Source organism: Entelurus aequoreus, linkage group LG04 (genome assembly GCF_033978785.1).
Source record: "Entelurus aequoreus isolate RoL-2023_Sb linkage group LG04, RoL_Eaeq_v1.1, whole genome shotgun sequence".
NCBI classification, from domain to species: Eukaryota; Metazoa; Chordata; class Actinopteri; order Syngnathiformes; family Syngnathidae; genus Entelurus; species Entelurus aequoreus.
This window is the reverse complement of record NC_084734.1, coordinates 39,089,744-39,113,842: the sequence shown is the minus strand read 5'-3', so window position 1 is coordinate 39,113,842 and position 24,099 is coordinate 39,089,744. Positions and strand designations below refer to the sequence as shown.

Below are 24,099 nucleotides of genomic sequence, written 5' to 3'. Positions count from 1 at the left end.
TACATACATACAGTATATACTGTATACACATACAGTATATATATACTGTATGTATGTATACAGTATATACGTATGTATACAGTGTATGTATATATATATATATACATATATACTGTATACATACATACAGTATATACTGTATACACATACATATACAGTATATATATATATATATATGTATATATATATATATATATATATATATATATATTTATATATATTATATGTATATATATATAATATATATACACTGTATACACATATACAGTATATACTGTATATATATCTTTAAAATGTGGATAACCTGAGGGGTGATAATACCTGAGGCCCAGTAAGGCGTCTGTATACTTGGCGTGTCCAGCGTCCACCAGCCTTTTGGCAACATGGACCCCATCCATGACAATGTCTACAGTCCAGCGTGAGTTTGACAGACCTTCCCGGAAGACAACTTGAAAGCTCTGGTCCAAACATTTCTGGAAGTGGACAGATACCTCCTGGCTCCACTGGCGGTCCTCTCCAACTGGCCTCACTGCCCGAAGGCAGCAGGGATACACCCTCTTTGGGAGGTTCATTAGCTCTACTGGAAGAGTTCTTAAGCTGACGCAGTCTTCATAAGGCACACGTACACTAAGGCCGTAGTCAACCAGGTTTAGCACCACAGAAGTGTCCACTTGGACAATGTCTGCAATGCACCACTTATTGTTGTTGAGGTCAGACTGAAACAAGCAGCTGGCACCAGGCGCGAGGGAATGTTTGGGAAGGAGCGGCAGACCCTCTGAGAGGTCTTCCAACATCAAAGCCACTTGGTTCATCAGCGGCAGCGAGTCCTCGAGCACCACCCAAAAGTCAGAGGGTGTTGTCACTTCAGTGGCAAAACCGAAGTATTCTTTGTCCAGAGAGACTGGAGCAAAGGCAATAGTCTGAGGTGTACTTGTGTCTGGGCAGAGTTCCTCTGAGGACTGATTTCGTGTTTCATAAGGCAGTGGGATAATTTGCTGAACCACCCAGAAGTGGTTAGACTTTGCATAAGTCACAAAGACCAGCTGAACGTCTTGGCCTATCATTGTCTTGAGAGTGTCACCTCCATTGGCGCTGATCATTTTACACAAAACAGCCAGGTTGGGGATAGTCGTCCCATCATTAAACTGCCTTTTCAAGGGGGTGTGTGAGGTCATTTGCAAAGTCAATCCTTCGTCCACCAGGAAGAGATGATAGTTCCCTTCACTGACTTGTTGAACAACAGCCCTCTTCCATTGGGCGTCCTTGTGGATCTGAACTAAGCATTTAAAGCCTGGTTTAATGTCCTCCTGAACCACCACCTCGCACTGGTGTACGTTCTCAGCTATGGAGCATTCCAATGCGGCAAGCAGGCTGTTGATCTTACTGGGCCTGACGTAGAAATGACCGTGAGACAAGACTGACAGTACCACCGCATCTTCAACCTGTTTTGCTTGAGTGATGAGGGTTTCACTCTTCTTTTTAATGGATACTGATGGTTTTTTTGGAATCCTCCTGGATTTGCTTTTAATGTTTGCAAAATACTTGGCCTTATGTTTAAGTGTCAAGGTCTTAGACGCCGTCAGGATCAGGTCTTTGGTCTGCGATTCTGTTGGTTCCTTTTCTGTGAAATCACAAGAGTTTACTTTGTCTTGATCGTCAAATAAAGGTGCAGTAGGGGCATCCCCTTCTTTCCAGGATTCAGAATCACTTTCAAAGGCTGGTTCAGGTGTTTCTACTTGGTTGAGAACCTCTATGTCAACTTCCCAGTAAGTTCCAGTATTTCGGACAAAATTAACCCTGAGAGGCTTCTCCATGACTGCATCAGAAAAAGAAGTATCGCTGTTGTAAAGGCTGGAGTCCCTCAAGGAACACCTGATGCTGAAAGGTGGCTGAGAGAGAAACTCCGGGGGAAATATGTAGATCACATTCTTCTCAACAACTGCAGAATTTCCATAGTCCAGGAAGTCTACTTTGAAACAAGAGTTTCCCTCGTGAGCCTTCACCACTGCCCGGTACACAGCAGCATCCTCGTCATACTGAGCCAGAACAAGGTCGCTGATTCTCACAGAAAGGGCCGCCTTCAAGGAGAGAAGGTTGGAGTTGATTTCATCCACCAGTTTCAAGATGGCAGGTTCATCGTAAGAGAGCTGAAGGAAGAAGTCATTGACCGAGTTGACATGTGTAACATAACACATCATGCTAGAGCCTGCTTTCTCCTTTCTCTTTGGCAAACGTGGGAGTTGAGGGCTCACGTCTGCTGAAGGTTTTTCCGTTTTGTAATTCTGCATTGGAGTTTGTTGTTGACGGGCTTTCAGTTCGTTCTGAGGCTTCCTTGATAAAGTGCTTGTCATGCTTGTTGTCTTTGCGGTGATGCAACGCTGCTCTCTTAGTTGTGCTGTCTTTGTGTGCTTGTTAGCGGACACTTTTACATAGTCCTTCCTTCGCTGAGGTCCTGCTCTGACATGAGAACCTCTCTGTCCATGAAATGTGGGAGAGTAAGACCCCCTCATTTTAGGAAGATTCTTTCTTTTGTCCAAAGAACGTCCTCTTTCTTTGTGGCCTCTGTTTTCTTTGTTTTTGATCAATCTAAACTCGATCTTTGGTTTGGATGAAAGGCTGTCAATGAGCTCATTTACCTTGTTATTGATGTTAAGAATGCCGTCAAACAGTTCCACATCAAACGAATCATCGTCACACTTCTGCACTATGATGGCTTTTAGTTGCTTGTTGAGGACAGACCCATCCAGCCATGTCTTTACTTCAATGAAGAACTCCTTGTTGGACACACCAACAAGGTTACACCTCAAAGCTTGCATGGGTGTGGATAACAAATGATCACAGTCTCTGGGAATGGACACCACCTGACTTTTTTCAGAGATACCTGTGTTTCCATAGTCCACAAAGAAGACACTGAAATGCAGAGGGGAGGGGGAAGGGCTGACCAAAACCCTGTACCATTTTCCATCATAGTACTTTGCCAGGCACACTTTAATTGGAACATTTTCCATACCTACATGCTTTACTTTCTTTCTTTCCTCCGAGATCTTCACCTCAAGTTCTTTGAGGATTTCCATGTTGCGTTCAAGCTGACAGTAGACGTTCAACTCACTGCTGACATGAGTAACATAGACTTGTATCTCATTGTTAGAGGCTAAGTCAAATGAAGAGTAGACAAAGGACTTCGGAAGATCGTGATTTCTTGAATCGGGGACTTCTCTCGCCAGGCCTTGCTCCACCAGCTTCTTTGTGAAGTTCTGCTGAGTTTGATTGTTGGTTTTCACCACAGGCTTTATGGGAATGTTGTTCCAGTAGTATGCTTGCTTGGAGGACACAAGGAGCTCGCTGATACTCAAATTGTTATCACTTACCATCTCGTAGAGATCCACCACACATCTGTGTTCTGTTATGTGAACAAGGTGAACTAGCAGGGCTTTGTTGGAAATAGCCTCTCTGAAGAAGTCTGAGTTCAAACAGGTCCACACATCATCCAAAGGTAAAACATTAACAAGAGTACAACAGATGCCAAATGCCGGTATGGCGGCAAATGTCTCTGGAATCTTTTTGATAAACTTGTGAGGCACTTTCTCCACATTGCCAAAGTCAATGAATAGAACTTCAGCTCCATGTTGAAGTTCGTCAGTGACGACAGCACGGTAGAAACGCATGTCAGCATCATACAATGCACAGCAAAGTGTGCCTGGTTTAGGGTTTAACAAAATGTCCTCCTCCAGCGCCACTTGACAGAAGTGTTCTGACATTTTATTCATCATTTCCTGAAACTCATCATTTCGCTTCTGTGTTCGAATACAGAAGTTGTGTGGATTTAGGGCATGTTCAAAGTAGCCCTCAAAAACAGAATGTAGCTGCAGCTCCTCCTCGTCCAGAGTTTTAACCAGCTCTCGGCCTTTGATTGTCTTGTAGGAAAGGGGGCCAGTCTTGGGGGCCTCCGCTTCTGGAGTTATGCATGACTGAGCTTTTATTGGGGGGAGCTGTTGGCTGGGACCCGTTTCTGTTAAATCTTGAACAGTGCCAACCACCCAGACGGAGTATAGATGGTGCTCTTCGTCAAAACTATCAATCTCCACTTCCAACATTTCCCCCAACAAGCCTGCCTTGAGGAAACCCAACTGCTGACCCTTCACCTCCTCATCCTTGGCCTTCAGAGCTGAGAGTGAGCATGGAAACGCCATGATAGGGGTTAAGTATAAATCGGATGGCAACTTGTGGACATCGGCAAGTTTAACACACTCAGAGAATCCATAGTCAATAAACAACACTCGCACTTGTGATTTGACTGGAAGTAATTTCACAAAGCCTCTGTACCATTTTCCATTTTTGCTTTTCACCGAGCACAGTAAACCCAAGTTTTGTTGATTTTTCTGATGGTTGTCTTTTTTTCCGTACTCACAGACCGCAGCCAACCTCTTTGAGACGTTCCGAAGATCCGTTTCATTGTTGGCAACCTGACAGTAAAAAAGTCCTGGATTGAGGGCAGCTGTCACTCTAACTTTAGCCCGGCTACCACAAGTCATCCTGGGCCCGCAAAATGACAGAATTTCCTCGTAGACCTGCAGTGCGGATAACTTGTAACAATGTTCCTGTCTGCTTAATTTGTCAGTGTTTTGTTTGAGTGGCGCCTCAATGAAGAGCTCCACCAAGAGGAGGAAGGTGTCTCTGTCTACGTGCTTTCCAAAGCCATGCCTAACAAGCTCGTCGTTGACATAAGGAACTTCCAGCAGGAGTACACCATGAGGAAGAAAGGCTTCAATGTAACCCGTGGTGGTTTTTCCAATCAGGTTTGAGAGGTACTCTCCCACGCCGCAATCAGAGGTACTGTGAAGCACCAACATATTTGCCAAAAAGCCACAAACTATCTTTGGAGGCAGCATGAGAAAATCATTTGAGCAGGAAGATATGTGAGCGATGTCCACACTCAAGATATTGCCATAATCTATAAGGAACACATCAAATATGCCATCTTTATGACCCTGGGTCCTTCCTCTGTACCAGTGGGCTGAGTTGGCATCTTCCACCAGGCAAAACTCTCCAATATCTACCGCAGCACTGGTCTTTGGTGTTCTCTGTATCGCCTGCTGCAAAATGTTATAGTCAAGCTCATAGATGTCCAGGTACTGTCCTTGGAAGTGGATCAGGGTGGCTTCAGGACTCCAATCCAAGTGAGATAACTTCAGATCAACTTTACGTGAACCTGAATCCTGACACCTGCAGAAAGACGGTTAGATATTTTTAATCTTGTTTTTTTTTTTAACAGATTTTTCATTTAATCGTTAATTTCTTGTGAAATCTGAAATCTCCAAACAGTTTACTTTGAGGCTTTAACATGTATTTTTGTAACTTTACTATTCTTTGCTAGGTCAATACTTTTTAAGACATTATTACATTTTGCTATTTCAAAATCTTGCAACAGCTTGTATAATTAAAATGGTTTGTCAAATCGTTCATGTTTTTGACAGAATGACTTACTTGTAAAGTTCAGAGTTCAACAATGAATGCATGGCTGCCCAATCAGAGATGTTCACATTCAACACAACCTGTATCAGAAAAACATCAAAACAAGCATTCATTTCAAACATTAAGATTAAAAAAAATCTTTGAAAAGCAGAATATTACCCACAAAAGAAGAGATTTGTCAGTTCTGGGAAATTGACTATATAACATCTTAGAGCTGATTTCATGTTGTTCTTAGGCCAGCAAACTACTAAATCAACAGCGGCATTGCAAGCTTAATACAGTTATATACAGTGCAGTGTGTTTATTTACTACCACATAAAAAGGGATGGCCACAGATATTTAGCACTATATTTTTATTTTTAAGAACTGGCACTATCTGCTAGCTCACATTCACATTATGATCAAGATGAACTAAATAGGGTGTAGTGCAAAGCCATCCACCAGATGGTAGGGTTACTCTGTATAGTACCAGCACTTGAACTGCAGCCAACAACTTGACTGACAGCCCTGTGACCTTCGAAGGTGCGCAGCCGCTCCTCCCAGTTACAAATTCTCCCCTCCATAGCGACAAATTAACTACATTTCTTACAGTATTATTACCACTGAGGGGTTGCAGGACAAGAAAAAGCTAAGCATACAGCACACGAAACAAGCAAAAGCAGGAGGAAACAGAAGTCATGTTAACCGCAATGTTAACTTAAACGTAAAGTAGCAAAACAGAAGACTTTTAAGTGCAACTTTCAAGTACAGATTAACAGAAGTTAAGCCGGAACCGCGTTAGTAGGGGTGCAACTATTCGTCGACATTGCCAACAAATATCGATAATAAAAGTTGTCGCCGACAAATTCATTTGTCGACAGTAGTCGGTGACATCATCACCCGTGTTTGTCTGGACGGAAGCGAGTCACTGTGGCCACTCGCAACAACATCACAGGTGAAAACATGTAAAGTGTCGGAAGCTTTCGCCTTAATCTTAATGCCTTGCTAATTTTGCAAAGCAGATCTTGTTTTTATGACACATTTGTGATAGCGGGAATTTACAGTGGAGTCAGGATGTTGGACATCTGGAGGATGCCATTTCAAATCTGTAAGATAGTTAGCTTGTTACCTTGCTAGCTAGCTAACAGGTGTCAGACAAAGTTGTGTGAAAAATAGATTTAAATATCACTTTAGCCAAGTTTGCCTGATGAACATTGTCTAAATCTACTTGTTTTATTGACAGGAACTTCAGGTGTGAAGCAGCATCAATTTGCAGTGCAAAGAAGAAAGGCACAATAACAAATGTCAATCACACACACTAACACATACCAACATTAGGCACCACAGCGCAGATATCATAAAATATTATATATACAACCTATTAGATAGTTAAAATACTCAGAATTATTCAGGTCTGTTAGCTTGCTAAAAAGAATTCCAAGAGTTAATCAATAATCAATAATATCCCAGTGTGCTGATTTTTAAACACATGATCACAAAATATGTGTTGCTTTTTGAGAGTTATTTATTGCTGCTATTTTTTCTGTATTATGTTTAAAATATATATATATATATATATATATATATATATATATATATATATATATATATATATATATATATATATATATATATATATATATATATATATATATATATATATATATATATATATATATATATATATATATATACTTTGTTTTTCTTAGCATTGGGCCTATAAAAAAAGTTTAATAGTGATTTTGTTTTTTGTAAGAGCCAAATGAGCAGCACAGTTACCGTATGAATAAATCCATCCATCCATCCATTTTTTACTGCTTGTCCCTTTTGGGGTCGCGGGGGCCCTGGAAACTATCCTAACTGCACTCTGGCGGAAGTCAGAGTACACCCTGGACAAGTCGCCACCTCATTGAAGGGGCCAACACAGATAGACAGACAACATTCACACTCACATTCACACACTAGGGTCAATTTAGTGCTGCCAATCACCCTATCCCCAGGTGTTTGTCATAAAAAAAATACAATCATGTGTGCTTACGGACTGTATCCCTGCACACTGTATTGATCTATATTGATATATAATGTAGGAACCAAAAATATTAATAACAGAATGATTTTTTGTATTTATTTTATATTTCTTGTGCGGCCCGGTACCAATCGATCCACGGACCAGTACCGGGCCGCGGCCCGGTGGTTGGGGACCACTGTTGTAGTACATAAACATTTACTTTCGCGTATGTATTTATATCTTTATTTAACCTTTATATTTATCCAGGGTAACACAATTAAGAACAGATTTTCATTTACAATGCTAACCCAGCAAAAATCAGCATTTACATGACGGATATGTTAAAATGCGATGATAATCTCGCATCGTCCCTCATTTACCAACAGAAATCACTAGAGATCACACTCAACAAAAGCTCTTGACATGCAGGGGTAAATGTGTTGCAATATAAATGAATATATAAGATGGACAAACACTTTTCAAGCGTAAAATAAACATGGAGAACGTCTGCAACTTGTGGACAACAAAGCAAACAGTGCGCAATAAGGAAGCCTTTAGTGGTGTTTATTTTTATAATTATTTATTATAAATATAATTTTAAAAGTACAGTAACTTGACAATGTGCTCTGAGTATGTGTATTTTTAAGTAGGGCTGGGCGCTATATCAACTATACGCGATATATTGCACTGCAGGCTTTTCTTAACTCTTTCTTGTCTCTCCTTCTCACAGAGACATAAAACAAGCGCACCTTCTTACATACGTCACATAATGTCGCGCATATAACATTACACGCCTTCGCCGAGCAGAGAGGTAGCAGAGAGGAATGTACCATAGGTAAAGTTAGCTGTGGCAGCTAACTTCTGTGGCAGGTGCAAGCGGAGCGGTGCGAGTGGTAATACGAGAGGGAGAAGGTGTGAATGTGGTAACAAATGGAGGAAGAAGAATTAATTCCCAAGCAAAACAGCACGGAGTCCATCGTCTGGCGGTGGTTTGGCTTCAAGCAGGAAGATGTTGAACAAACAACCATAATATGTCAAGTATGCGGCCAAAGCGTTGCTACAAAAAGTAGCGGCACTACTAATTTGTAGCATCATTTGAAAAGTCACCCGCTAGAGAATGAAGAGTGCTTAAACTCTGCATGTCAACATATCGGCCTGTGCCACAGCCAACAAAATGCTAACCTGCACTGACCCAATTGAGCCTGGCGTCTTCCATTTCCACATCAAGACTGTATGAAAAAAATTGTCAACAACAGAAGGAGACAACGTCCGCAGTAACCTACCACATAGCGAAGGACATACACTATTTGATTTCCTATTATGCAGCTAATTTTTATTTGACAGTTATTGAAATATTTTGTGTGACATCATGCACAAAAGTGCACTTTATTTGTTTTAAACTATTGTAGTGGCATTCTGTACAAAAAGAGCACTTCAATTTAGTGTTGTTTTTGATATGTCATCTTAGTGACATCATGCACAAAAGTGCACTAATAGTTTGTTTTAAAATGTCTCTGACAATCTTGCACTTTCTGTTTTGAAATTACATGAATGTTTATGCCACTGTTTAATACATACCGTTGTGGTAAATGTACTTAGTTGTGATTTCCCTCTGCATTGAGGTTTATAATTAGCATATATTAATGCAGTATGAACAAGAATGTTTTAATGTAGACACATACATCATCATACTGGTTTGATTATATGCATCGAGTGTTAATTCAAGGGTAAGGCAAAATATCGAGATATATATTGTGTATCTTGACATGGACTAAAAATATCGAGATATTCATGAAAGGCCAGATCGCCTAGCCCTACTTTTAAGTATGTGTGGTATAAAACTAGTAAAATATCAATACACTATTTGTGTAGCAACTCTTAATCGGCCTGTCGCTTAAAAGAAAAAATATGGGTTTTTGTACTTATCTGGCGTGCTTCTTGCTTGGCCAGTAAATCAAAGAGTTCCTGAATGCAATGTTTTGAATGGTTTAATCCAGCGTTTCTCAAAGTGTGGGGCAAAATCACAGTGATTTACAGTGTGTATAGAAAATGAAAGCATAGTAAAAAAAAAAAATCTAAGAATATAATTTAAAAAAAAAAAAAAAAAGTAAAGTGAAATTTCCTCCCGTTCCTCGCGCCACCTGTCATGTCTCTATTCCCCACCAGTGGGGCGCGAGGAACGGGAGGAAATTTCACTTTACTTTTTTTTTTTTTTTAATTATATTCTTAGATTTTTTTTTTTTACTATGCTTTCATTTTCTATACACACTGTAAATCACTTTGTGATTCTGTCTGTGGAATCCGCTATATAAATAAATGTAAATTACTTATTTTTCCTGTAGGCTTTAAATTTCTAGTTAGGAGCGCAAGTTTGACAGACATAGCAACAGTAACTAATGGGGGCGGGGCTAAGCGGAAGCTTTGTGAATGGCGAGTCACTGTGCGAGGACTTGCTGTTTTGCAAATACATAAAAAATAGAGCCACTGCTGATGAGCTGTTCGAGATAATGGACAGTTTCCTCAAAGAACACAACCTTAAATGGGAAAACTGTGTGGGCTTTTGCTCTGATGGTGCACAGACCATGGCAGGGTAAAGAAACGGGCTGCAGGCTCTAATAAAGAGGGTTGCGCCAAATGCGCATTGGACACACTGTGTCATTCACCGGGAAGCACTCGCGTCAAGGCAGCTCAGCCCCGAGCTCAATGAGGTTTTAACAGTGGCAGTGTCAAGCCTGCAACCCCGATTTGAAAAGCTGTGCAGTGCAAAACAGGCTTATTGCAGCCACTAATGCCCTTTGAGACACTTGTGATTTAGGGCTATATAAATAAACATTGATTGATTGATTGATAATGCTGGAGTACTGTAAAACTCATGTTCACTTGCAGGGGCGCCAAAAAGGGGGGGTAAACGAGACGGATTCTAGGGGCCCATGATGGAGGGGGGCCCAGAGAGGCCCCTAATGATGATGAAATTACAATACAGAAAAAATAATGACACTAAGTTATTAACTAACATATAATCACACATGTTTTATTTTCCATGTCCTGGTAACAATACCTTTATTTGTTTTGGAAGCATCAACACCCGCAGGGCCCTCCCTTCCCCCCTCTATTTACGTAAAATGGTTCAGTCCGACTGGATCAGCTGCAGGTAGAGCACCGACGATTTCTCACAGACAGCGCCACAGCGGGCAAAGCGGAGGAGGCAGCAGTATGCCTCAAAAATCAGGCAGCCAAAAAAGAAAGGAAAATAAAATAAGAGAGGAGAAGGAGTTGAAGGGTCGACAATATGTCACCCAATATTTCCCAAAAAAAGGTGGGTTTGTTAGTTGTGGTGGAAAGTTATGCATATTAACTTTGTCCCTGTCTGTGGTAATAAGCTAGCTCACTTTTCTCACCATGTTAGCTCAGGAAAACTCTGGATTTTTACATTTTACTGCTATATTAGTTAAATAATCAATCCAGTCAAACATTTATCAAGCTGTTCTTATTCAATAATAGTTGATCTCCCCTCTGTCAAAATGATGCCTCATTCTGAGCAGAGTCAAGTGCACCAGCAGCAGCAGCAGCAGCTGTCTGTCAGCCCCCAAGTCCCCCTGCCCCTGAATCAGCCCCAGTGCCCCCACATGAGGAAGGAGGTGAGCAGCTGTGTGTGTTGAAATAATAATAATAATAATATAATACAAAATATAATACATTTTACTACAGTCTCAAGAATCAGTGGTGCAGCAAATAAATGACTCAAAATGAATTCCATTGTATTCAGAATACCATTAAAATGCATAATTGTATGTAAAATAGCATCAAAAAATGTTGCCGCTGTGTTGGGGGCCCTGTAAAGATTCTTTTCATGGGGCCCAAAATCCCTAGCGGCACCCCTGTTCACTTGCTCTGTCTTGCCAAAATGCATAGCTCCTCCTTTTTTTTTGCAAAGATTGCAAAGTGGCACTTTTATTTTATTTATTATTGAACTTGATGCAAGTTATTTGATTTATTATTGAACTTGAAGCAAGTTATAACACTTTTATTTTATTTATTATTAAACTTGATGCAAGTTATAACACTTTTATTTGATTTATTATTGAACTTGATGCAAGTTATAACAATTTTTTTGATTTATTATTGAACTTGATGCAAGTTATAACACTTTTGATTTATTATTGAACTTGATGCAAGTTATAACACTTTTGTTTTATTTATTATTGAACTTGATGCAAGTTATTTGATTTATTATTGAACTTGATGCAAGTTATAACACTTTTGTTTTATTTATTATTGAACTTGATGCAAGTTATTTGATTTATTATTGAACTTGATGCAAGTTATTTGATTTATTATTGAACTTGATGCAAGTTATACCACAGCTGCACAGTTATTTTATTTATTATTGAACTTGATGTTATTTTATGTTATTGAGTTTGAATGTATACAACTTGATGTTACTTGATGTTCAATAAATTTGAAAATGTTAAGCTTGGCATTAGCGTTCTGTTGGGGCGATGGGGGCAGGTGGGGCTTGAAAACTCCCCCTTGTCCAAAGTGGGGGATGACAAAAAAAGTTTGAGAACCACTGGTTTAATCGTAAGGTAGAGTTCACTGTTGTAAAATTATAAATAAACATTCAATAAATAAATCAATAGCAAGCAATATCCCAATTGTCTAAAGTTTTCTCCAAAGCGTCTAATAGCAATAAAGAGGTCAACAAATATAATGGTTCCCCAGCTCAACTTTCTCCTCTCATCCCATTGAGTGCAGGTTGAAACGCCTCTTCATAGTGATCGCCAGTAATGTCACATGACACACTCTTCCGTTCTGTGACTACACGCCCACAAACACACTACGTGACCTGATATACATATTTCTGGCTTCTACAAATGTTCTTTAAATGTTTGTTGAAATCCTGTGCTTTTTTAGGTTAAGGTTAGAAGGAACACTTAAAATATGGATGACAAATTCATAACATCACAAGGTGATTCGAAACAAGCTGCAAAATACCACACATTTTGCCACACCTTTCTGAAAAAGCTTTTGCAAATTCAGGCATTTTAGGCTGCAACAATCTAAAAAAACAGCAAAATACTGTAAAGGCTGGTATATGCCAAAAATATAGATTAGAGGCTATATCACAATATTGATTCGATGGCATATTTCCTGTTCCTATGATCAAATTAAACAATGATGTCTTATCGCCACAATTTAGAGGTGATGTTGGAAACTTAAGTGGCTGCCTATAGGGTGCTAACTTGTGAATTTATTGTAAGTATTAAAGCACTTAAACTACGCCCCACTTAACACAGGAACGTACACAATTGCTATGTTTGTTGTCAGCTAATAAATAAATGATAAATGGGTTATACTTGTATAGCGCTTTTCTACCTTCAAGGTACTCAAAGCGCTTTGACAGTATTTCCACATTCACACACACATTCACACACTGATGGCGGGAGCTGCCATGAAAGTCATTTGGCAAAGTTTAGCTGTTACTATTAACTACCATTGATGTATATACTACCATAACAACAACATGACTGCAACATTTTAGTTGCTTCTCTGGGACGTTTTTTTAGTATGTGCAAAGGGCTTTGGGCGTGTACTGTACAAGGCTTTTTCCTTGAGCAAACGACAAAATGTACGCTCAATATTTTACATTTTTTAACCGTGCTTTTACACCACTAATGGTTACATAAGCTTACCAGAGGTGGTGTTATTATATTTTAGATGGTACATATAATAACAATTTAAAAACATAGACTGTCACTAAATGTAAGACTCGACTTTTCCGTGGAGTTTCATCAATTAGTAGCTAGCATACATTACAACAAGCAAAGGCCACTGTTAACTCAAGGTAACTTTTAAAAGTATAGTCCCACCTTTACAGACGCTATGTTATCTCAAATATTCTTTCGCTGATAAAACGTTGTGACTTCGGCGTTCCTTCGCCGTGAAACTTGTTTCCTTCCACGAAGCACAGTTTTGACATGCGCCAGTAGACTTGAAGCAGCCATACGTGGCTCACTACCGGTGTTCAAGTGAAGTGACTCCTCATTGGGCATTCAACTTTGAACTGTGACATACAAACCAATTAAACGTCAGTTTGCTGATTAGTCATTTAGGTTAGTTTTCCGAGACGTTAAAGTTAGGGATGGGCGATACCACACTTTTAGGATTCGATACGATACCGATACTTTTTCTTGCATTTTCATCAATACCGATACCGATACCATTAATTTCTTATTGGCAATTTTTGTCAGTCAAAAATATTATTACTATTGTTATTTTTTAACACAAATCACAAGACAAATAAAGACCATTTATACCATATTTATTATGGTCAATATATAATAAAAGTAAAATTAAAATAAATAACATAAATATGAAAAATAAATTAAATATAAACAAAAATATACACATTTTCACTCTTATTTCTCAAAAAAAAAGTATTGGTAGAAAAAGCTTAAAAAAACAATTATTCATAACAATGTTATGTTTGAAACCTCTTTGTGGAAGTAAACTTATAACACTTCTCTGAAGCAAAGTCAATAATTTCCTTATCACAATAAACTAGGATTTCCTTGTCCTATAAACCTGCATACGAAAGATAGTTCCCTGAGAAAATGAACTTGGAAAAATTATCTACAAAAATGTCTGACACCATCACACCTTTAGTGTACTCGAGATATGTCGTCACACGTCACACTTTACTGAAGTCTCAGATTGCTGTTCAGGAAAAGTAACAACGCTGTCGGCTGGCTGTGTGTGTGTTGCACGTTGACGACGCTCATTCGCTGTCTCCTGTCACGTGACTGGGCCAGCTCTATACTCTGCCAGGTACAGGGGTGTCCCAGCAAATAGTAAGTTAAGTAAGTAATCAAAAACATCTGAAAGTGATGCTTGCACCCCCCACACGCCGTTTTTTGGTTTATATCGATACTTTTTTCAGAAAAGTGATGCCAAATGAGTAGCGTGTGAGTATCGATATTCGATACCACAGGATCGATACGCACATCCCTAGTTAAAGTGAATGTCGCTACCAAAGCGTGGGTTTTTTGACGAGCACGAATATGCTTTATTTAAGAAACGCCAAAAGATAGACTTAGATTAAGTTAAAAAAAAAAAAAAAAGAGAGAGTAAACAGGTAATTGTGATCATAAAAATAATAGCCAGCTCTTATTTTTTAATTAGAACCTGTGCAAATTCCGGTCGGAATTGCGTGTGAATGCTGTGTATGTCGGAACAGCCGATATGAAAGAGTGGAAGTTCCACTGTGGAACTGAAATGCTTAAATGTGGGTGTTGTGTGTCAATCTTACCACTGAATTGAATACACAAAGCTTAGTATCCTTTAGAAGGTTTATTATTAATCACAGACCGACAGGAACATCACACTGCCGGCCGGCTCCGTCACATGTGTGTGGTGTTACATAACAACTGGTACCTTGAACAAATCCGTTTCCTGTTCCGGGTCATGTGACCAGATGGATAACCAATACATGACATCCCTCTTTTCCTTGGAAATAAACTTGTACCGTAAACAACCTCTGTACTGACCCTTAAAACCACAAAACGTTTTCTCCAAACAAACCTGTGAAACCATTGCACAGTAACATGTGGAACACTTTTTTTTCCCAATGCACAATAACTCTCTTTTCTTTTTTTTTTCCAATGTAAGTCAACCTAGGTCAAGACAAAAATCACTGAACCTTCCAGGCGGTTTTGTAACCCTTTGGGGTCTGGCCTTTGGCACCTCTGACATCCGGGTGTGGTGTGGAGTGTGATTGTCATTAGTCTGTCCCTCTGTGTCCACTCCAAGTGCAATGTCCTCCGTCCACTGCGTCTCCTCTTGTGTGTCGTGTCTCTCTGTTGGTCGGTTTGTCACATATCTCTTTACATGTGTGGTGTTTCTCTGATATCTCGCTCCTGTTGGTGATTCAACCACAACCTGATTCCCTGTTTTGCTCACCACTTTATGTGGTGTCGCGTTGAAGGGTGTGGTGAACTTGTCCACCTTGTCCTGCTGTACGAGCACTGTGTCTCCAACGTCTACTTGTGAGTACTGAGCTCCCCGTCGTTCATCAGCATAGAGCTTTGCTTTTCCCTTTTGCTCTGCATCTCTATCACGTACTTCCAGCGACGCTGTGTGTGATCCACAGAGATCTGGCAATTTTCCCCTCATCCTCCGATTGAAGAGTAGCTCAGCAGGGCTCTTCCCAGTAGTAGCATGTTCTATGCTCCGGTACACAGTCACATACTTCCTTAGTTCACGTTTCCAGTCCAGTCCTTCTGCATGGGCGATCCTTATCCTTTTCATTAGTGATGAGTTCTGACGCTCAACTTCTCCATTTGCTTGAGCCCACTTTGGAGTCGTCTTCACGTGTGTGATTCCATTTGTCTCGCAATACTCCTTGAACACGTCAGACTTGAACTGTGGCCCCTGGTCTGACCTGCAGGTAACTGGCAGTCCGTGTCTGCTGAAAATAGACTCCAGACTGTCCACAACCTTCTCTGCAGTTGTGGAGGTCATAATGTCATACTCATAATAGCGACTGTAGTAGTCCACCACCACAAGTATGGAGTGGTTAGTTGGCAGCGGTCCTAGCAGATCTATGGCCACATCTTGCCAGGGCCCGTCCGGTAGACTTGTGGATCTCAGTGGTTCTGGTGGGTCATGTCTGGTTACAATCTGGCATCCATGGCAGGCCTTACAGTACTTCTCGGCTGCCTTCTCCATGCCAGGCCACCAAACCTTGGTTCTGAGGTGCTGTTTGGTTCCCACTATTCCCAAATGTCCCTCATGGGCTAGTGTAAGTGCTCGTGCTTGCAGTCTCTGAGGCAGCACTATGCGTGTCCCCCGTAACACAATGTATCCAATAGTACATAGCTCGTTAACAATTGGTGCATACTGTTTACAATTATCAAAACATCCACTTGTTATTGCATTGCGTACCTCAATTAATTCTGGGTCAGTAGCAGAGGCTTCCTCTATCTCTCGTGTAGTAAGTGCTTTGGGTGTGGCACTCATTGCTACAAATCTAACATACTCTTCTGAATCATGTTTGTGTACCTCTTTCTGTGCTGTGTTGCCCAGCAGCCGTGACAATGGGTCTGCTATGTTTTGTTTCCCAGGTACGTATACAACTCTGAAATCATATGGCTGTAATCTGAGGACCCATCTCTCAATGCGTGCGGATGGTTTGGATCTAGGGCCATATATAACCTCTAATGGCTTATGGTCTGTGACCAAATCAAATCTCTTGCCATACACATAAGGATGTAGTCTCTCACAAGCCCATACTAGAGCTAAAGCTTCGCGCTCTGTCTGAGAGTACCTACGCTCACAGTCTGTCAGGCTGCGACTCACGTAGCACACAGGTACCATCTCCCCCTGTTGTTTTTGCACTAGCACTGCACCTAACCCTACTGGACTAGCATCTGCTATCACCTTGGTTGGTGCGTCTTTGTCAAAGTAGGCTAGTATAACAGCTTTTGCTAATTCCTCCTTCAAAACCTGAAGCGCTTTTTTCTGTTCTGGACCGAACTCAAATGGTACGTCTTTTCTGGTCAGGCGTCTTAAAGGTTCTGATATTGTTGCAAAACCTGAGATAAATCTCGAACTGAATCCTACGAGACCCAAGAAGCTCCTGACTTCCGAAGCATCCTCGGGTTCTCTGGCCTCTACTATAGCTCTGGCCCTCTCTTCTGTAGGACCAATCCCTTTCTGTGTCAGAAGTATCCCCATGAAAACCAACTTGTCCATGTTGAATTGACATTTATCTGGATTTAGTGTTAAACCACACTGTGAAAGCCTCTTCATCACAGCATGTAACCTCTTGTCGTGTGTTTCCTGATCTTGTGCATGTACTATCACATCATCTGATATGTTCTCGACACCCTCGATGCCGGCTAGTGCATTGGCTATCTCATGCTGGTATTGCTCACTGGCTGATGAGACACCAAAAATCAGCCTTTTGTACCTGTACACTCCATTGTGTACTGCAAAAGTGGTTATATCTCTTGACTCTGGGGTCAGTTCTAACTGATGGTAGCCCCATTTAAGATCTAGCTTGCTAAATATAGCAGAGCCATTCAGGCCTTGTAAAACGTCATCCACGGTTGGAATAGGGTACCGTTCTCTTATGATCGCTTCGTTGGCCCTCCTCATATCTAGACACAACCTGATATCATTGTCAGGTTTTGGGGATATCACCACGGGGTTTAACCAAGGGGTGGGACCTTTGACACACTCTATTATGTCTAGCTCAGTCAGCTCCTTTATTTTATTCTCTACAGGCTCTCTGAGGTTGTATGGTATGCGCCTGAGAGGCTGTGCCACTGGCTTGACTTTTGGGTCTATGTATAGGCTGAGCTGTTTGGTTTTTTATTTTCCTACACCCTTAAATACCTTTGGGTATTGTTGCCTGAGGGTGCCTTTGATGTCTGTAACTACAGATACATTCTCACCTATTTTCAGCACCCCTAGTTTCATGGCTGTCTTTCTCCCCAGTAGTGGTTCACCATTACCCTTGATTACAATGAACTCTGCCTGTTCAGATCTGTCACCGATGGTGATTTCACACTCAAACATCCCCTTAATTGGCAGTGGTTCACTGGATGAGTATGGGTACAAATTCCTCTGCTCTTTTGGCACATAAGAATTACATTTGATATTTTCTGCTTTTAGTTTTTCCCATACATTTGTTCCCATCACATTGCTCTTAGCACCAGAATCAACCAGCATTTCCACCTTAACTCCCCCCACACAAAATGTAAGTTTCTCTGACATGTCATCCTCTTTCACATTGAATGTAAACTCACTGTCATGTTCTACCTCCAGATTGTTCACATTTTGATTTCTTGATCCTCTTGAACGGCACATTTTGGCGTAGTGGTCCTTCCCGTTGCATTTGTGACATGTCTGTCCACGTGCAGGGCATTTGGGATCTTTTGCCATGTGATCAGCGCATCCACATCTGAAGCACTTCCTCTCCGAAGTGGCGCCTTCTTCTTTTTCCGCTGTTTTCCCTCTAGGTGTAGAGTATTTCCCTCCTTTTTGAGCAACGCGATGCACAGCCTCCGTGTCCCTCCCGTAGACTGTAGGTTCCCTCTTTTCCTCAGTTAGAGACATGGCTGCCATCTGTTCCTCGATCCTCTCACATTGTGAGGCTAATTCCAATGTGCGGGCAAGAGTCAACGTGTCCCCTTCCTCCAGTAGCTTTCTGCGCACATATGATGATGTACATTTATTCAGGATAGCGTCCCTTATCTGGTTGTCTGTGTCAGCCTGAAAGCCGCAATCCCTCGCAGTCCGTCTCAAACGTGTAGAAAACTGTTGCACCGTCTCACCTGTTTCCTGGCACAACTTGTGAAACGTCTGGCGGGCATATGCTGAGTTGACTTTGGGCACGAAGTAGGTGTTCAGCGCCGTGACTGCCTTCGCATAGTCAGTCACCTCCCCGGTGTCTGGTAGAGTTTGGAACACATCCTGGACGTCTGGTCCCGCCAGGTGTAAAAGTAGAGCTCTTCTCCTCTGCTTCACCACAGCCGTGGCGTCAGCATCAATAATCAGTCCTTTCCCATCAGCATATAATTCAAACGAAGTCAGCCAACGGGTCCATCTCGGCCCGAGCGTGGCTGGGTCCGTGTAACATGCGAACGTTTGAATCCCCGACTTGTCCATGTTGCTTGTTTAACTCCTTTTAACGTCCAACTAAACAGTCTTCAAACGTCCACAATAATCCTCGTCGCCATTGTTGTGTGTCAATCTTACCACTGAATTGAATACACAAAGCTTAGTATCCTTTAGAAGGTTTATTATTAATCACAGACCGACAGGAACATCACACTGCCGGCCGGCTCCGTCACATGTGTGTGGTGTTACATAACAACTGGTACCTTGAACAAATCCGTTTCCTGTTCCGGGTCATGTGACCAGATGGATAACCAATACATGACAGTGGGATATGAAAATGTTTGTACATTGCCCACTTTTTTTCAATTGGGATGAAAAACATCGTTGTAATTCCGATAACCGGGAATTTTCCGTGCCGTTAAAATTATAAATTGATCCTTTTTGGTGTAGAATATTATATGTGTGACTGCTGACAAGCAATAAACATGAACTTGTTACACTTATAATAGATTACGCTCTTCAGTCACAAAGAAAGTACTTCATATTTTCTTGTTTGTGGGACTATTTAAAACGTCAATTATTATAGTTAAATCACTGAAACTGAAGAGGTGATGGCAACCAAACCAAATGAAATGACAATATAGTGCGTGGGTGTGGGTATATATATTTATACAGTATATATGTACATATATATATATATATATATATATATATATATATATATATATATATATATATATATATATATATATATATATATATATATATATATATATATATATATATATATATATATATATACGTATATATATATATATATATATATATATATATATATATATATATATATATATATACGTATATATATATATATATATATATATGTATATATATATATACGTATATATATGTATGTATATATATATTTATACAGTATATATATATATATATATATATATATACACATATATATATATATATATATATTTATATATATATATTTATACAGTATATATGTATATATATATACGAATATATATATATATATATATATATATATATATATATATATATATATATATATATATATATATATATGTATATACATATATATATATATATATATATACATATATATATTTATATATATATATGTATACAGTATATATATATATACTATATATATATATATATATATTTATACAGTATATGTATATATATATTTATACAGTATATGTATATATATATATATATATATATATATATATATATATATATATATATATATATATATATATATATACAAATATATATATACAAATATATATACACAGTATATATATATACATTCGAACAGAGAGAGATACCATCAAACATGCCACCAATACCTCAACCAGAACACCAGCTGGACGACAGTCCCCCAAGGTGGAGCGAGGTTGAGGAAGCAGTGAGGAAATCAAGGGCAGCTTCAGCTCCAGGACCAAATGGAGTTCCATATCAGCTGTACAAAAATTCCCCAAATGTCTTACGATTTCTGTGGAGGCAGATGAAGGTGATGTGGATGAAGCAAACCATCCCAAAACTGTGGCGCAGAGCTGGGGGAGTGTTAATCCCAAAGGAAAAAGATGCCTCAAACATCGATCAATTCCGGCAGATCAACCTGGTAAATGTTGAAGGGAAGGTCTTCTTTAGCATCGTTGCTAAAAGGATGACAACGTACCTGAAGCAAAACAGCTTGATTGATACATCCGTGCAGAAAGCTGGAATACGTGGTTTCTCAGGCTGCTTGGAGCATACAAGCATGATATGGCACCAAATCCAATCTGCCAAGAGGGAAGGAAGAGACCTGCACGTCTTATTCCTAGACCTAGCCAATGCTTTTGGATCCGTCCCTCATTCTCTCATCTGGACAGCCTTCAACTTCTTCCACATCCCAAATACCATCACAAACCTCGTGAAAAACCACTTCCGTGATCTGCAATTCTGTGTCAAAACAACAGAATACACAACATCATGGCAATCTCTGGAAGTGGGAATAATGGCTGGATGTACCATCTCCCCTCTAGCCTTCACCATGGCAATGGAAGTGATAATTTGAGCTTCCGAATGGGTTGTGGGTGGAGAACGTCTGAAAGGGGGACAGTGTCTACCTCCCATCCGTGCCTACATGGACGACATGACCACCTTGACCTCAACCATTGCATGCACTAAACATCTGCTGGGAAAGCTTCATGCCAACATTACATGAAGTTTAAACCCAGCAAGTCCAGGAGCATATCTATCGTCAAGGGGAAACTCACGGACCAGAGGTTCTACATCGAGGATACTCCCATTCCGTTGGTGTCAGAGCTGCCAGTCAAGAGTCTAGGGCGATTGTACAACGCAAGTCTCAAAGACTCGGACCAGAGCAATCAGCTGAGGGAAGAAACCATCAAAGGCCTTGCCCGCATTGACAAGACCTTACTTCCTGGCAAGTTGAAACTGTGGTGCCTACAGTTTGGATTGCTCCCCCGTTTGATGTGGCCACTAACGGTCTATGAGATCCCCATGTCCAAAGTCGAGAAGCTGGAGAGAACAGTCAGTGCATACATCAAGAAGTGGCTTGGCCTTCCACGGTGCCTCAGTAACATCGGCCTATATGGTCATGGTGCCCTGGAACTGCCCATCTCTAGCCTCACAGAGGAGTTTAAATGCACCAAGGTGAGGCTGAGCATGACACTGACTGTGTCTCAAGATGAGGTGATCCGAGCGGTTGCTCCCAGACTGACAACCGGGAGGAAATGGATCCCATCTGAGGCCGTGCAAAAAGCCAAATCTGCTCTCAGGCATAGAGACATAGTGGGACAAATGCAGTACGGAAGAGGTGGGTTTGGACTTGGGGCTCGTCGACCCACATGGCACAAGGCAACATCAGCCCAGAGGAGAAAGCTGGTGGTTGATCAGGTTCGACAACAAGAGGAGGCAGACAGATGTGCAACAACAGTGGCACAGTCCAAACAGGGACAGTGGACTAGCTGGGAAAACCTGGAGCATCGTAAGCTCACATGGAAGGATCTTTGGGAAATGGAAGGGAGCCAAATGAGCTTCATCATCAGAGCCACCTACGATGTTCTTCCCACACCCAAGAACTTAAACCAATGGTTTGGAGAAGATCCTTCTTGTGCACTCTGTCAAACCCCTGCAACACTCCGTCACAAAATCAGTTTGTCTCAAGGCCGCTACACCTGGAGGCACAACCAGGTCTTGAGACAGCTGGCGATCACCCTGGAGGAAAAGAGAAATAACAACAAGGCCCTCCCTCCCCCAATACCTAGTCACTCAATCACCACTCAGTTTGTAAGAGCAGGACAACTCCCACCAAAACCATCTGCAAGAGTGGAGGCAACCCTTCTGGACTCTGCCCGGGACTGGAAAATGCAGGTTGACTTGGACCACAAACTCATCTTCCCGCCTGAAATCATTACAACCAGCTTCAGGCCGGACCTGGTCTTGTGGTCAACCTCCCAGAAGACTGTGTTCATTGTTGAACTAACTGTACCATGGGAAGCAGCAGTTGGTGAAGCAACTGAGGTATGCGGACATAGCAGCCGAGGCAGAGCAGCCGAGGCAGAGCAGCGCGGCTGGCGTGCCCGAGTGCTTCCAGTTGAAGTCGGGTGCAGAGGCTTCGTTGTTACGTCCACAACCAAGCTCCTCAAAGGAATGGGATTGAGAGGTCAGGCCTTCCGGCGGGCTGTCAAATCGCTGTCGGATGCTGCTGAACAAAGTAGCAGATGGATATGGTTCAAGAGAAAGGACCCAAACTGGGCTGCTAAATGACATCTAGGGGTAAAGGCAGAGGGGGGCACACCTGGGATGCCAGATGTCGCCGTTGAGCCCTCCGGAGGTGTCGTGGGCCTATCAACGAAACACCAGTGAAGGAGGGTGCCCACCTGAAGACCCCAGTGAAGCTTTTGCCCCTAACCCCCCAACCCCCACTCAACACTAACTGCTGATTAATCTGAGGGATTGTACTATCTAGTCCTATGAGCTCAACATATATATATAGTATATCCATAAATGTATATATTTATATGTGTATATATATATATATATATATATATATATATATATATATATATATATATATATATATATATATATATATATATATATATATATATGTATATGTATATATATATATACACTGTATATATATATATATATGTATATGTACACTATATTGCCAAAAGTATTTGGCCACCTGCCTTGACTCACATATGAACTTGAAGTGCCATCCCATTCCTAACCCATAGGGTTCAATATGATGTCGGTCCACTTTTTGCAGCTATTACAGCTTCAACTCTTCTGGGAAGGCTGTCCAACATGTTGCGGAGTGTGTTTATAGGAATTTTCGACCATTCTTCCAAAAGCGCATTGGTGAGGTCACACACTGATGTTGGTCGAGAAGGCCTGGCTCTCAGTCTCCGTTCTAATTCATCCCAAAGGTGTTCTATCGGGTTCAGGTCAGGACTCCGTGCAGATCTGTCAAGTTCATCCACACCAGACTCTGTCATCCATGTCTTTATGGACCTTGCTTTGTGCACTGGTGCACAGTCATGTTGGAAGAAGAAGGGGCCCGCTCCAAACTGTTCCCACAAGGTTGTAAGCATGGAATTGTCCAAAATGATATCCTGGAGCATTCAAAGTTTATTTCACTGGAACTAAGGGGCTAAGCCCAACTCCTGAAAAACAACCCCACACTATAATTCCTTCTCCACCAAATTTCACACTTGGCACAATGCAGTCCGAAATGTACCGTTCTCCTGGCAACCTCAAAACCCAGACTCGTTCATCAGATTGCCAGATGGAAAAGCGAGATTCATTACTCGAGAGTCTTTGCACTATGCGCTTCAGCATCCACTGACCCTTCTCTGTCAGATTTAGGTCGCCTACCACTTCGTGGCTGAGTTGCTATTGTTCCCAAACTCTTCCATTTTCTTATAATAAAGCCGACAGTTGACTTTGGAATATTTAGG

At 41.0% G+C, this 24,099-nt stretch overlaps 1 protein-coding gene across 1 annotated transcript in view; it reads right to left on the bottom strand.

Moving 5' to 3' along the window:
• The window catches only part of tdrd15 (tudor domain containing 15), a 19,751-nt gene extending 6,249 nt beyond the window's left edge, over positions 1 to 13,502 (bottom strand). The window contains exons 1-3 of the mRNA XM_062044850.1: positions 13,330 to 13,502; positions 5,485 to 5,552; positions 322 to 5,223 (exon numbers count right to left, since the gene is read on the bottom strand). Coding sequence (XP_061900834.1) covers positions 322 to 5,223; positions 5,485 to 5,516 — 4,934 coding nt within the window. The 5' untranslated portion in view covers positions 5,517 to 5,552; positions 13,330 to 13,502. The remainder of the gene's footprint in view (positions 1 to 321; positions 5,224 to 5,484; positions 5,553 to 13,329) is intronic.
• Positions 13,503 to 24,099: the final 10,597 nt, after the last annotated feature.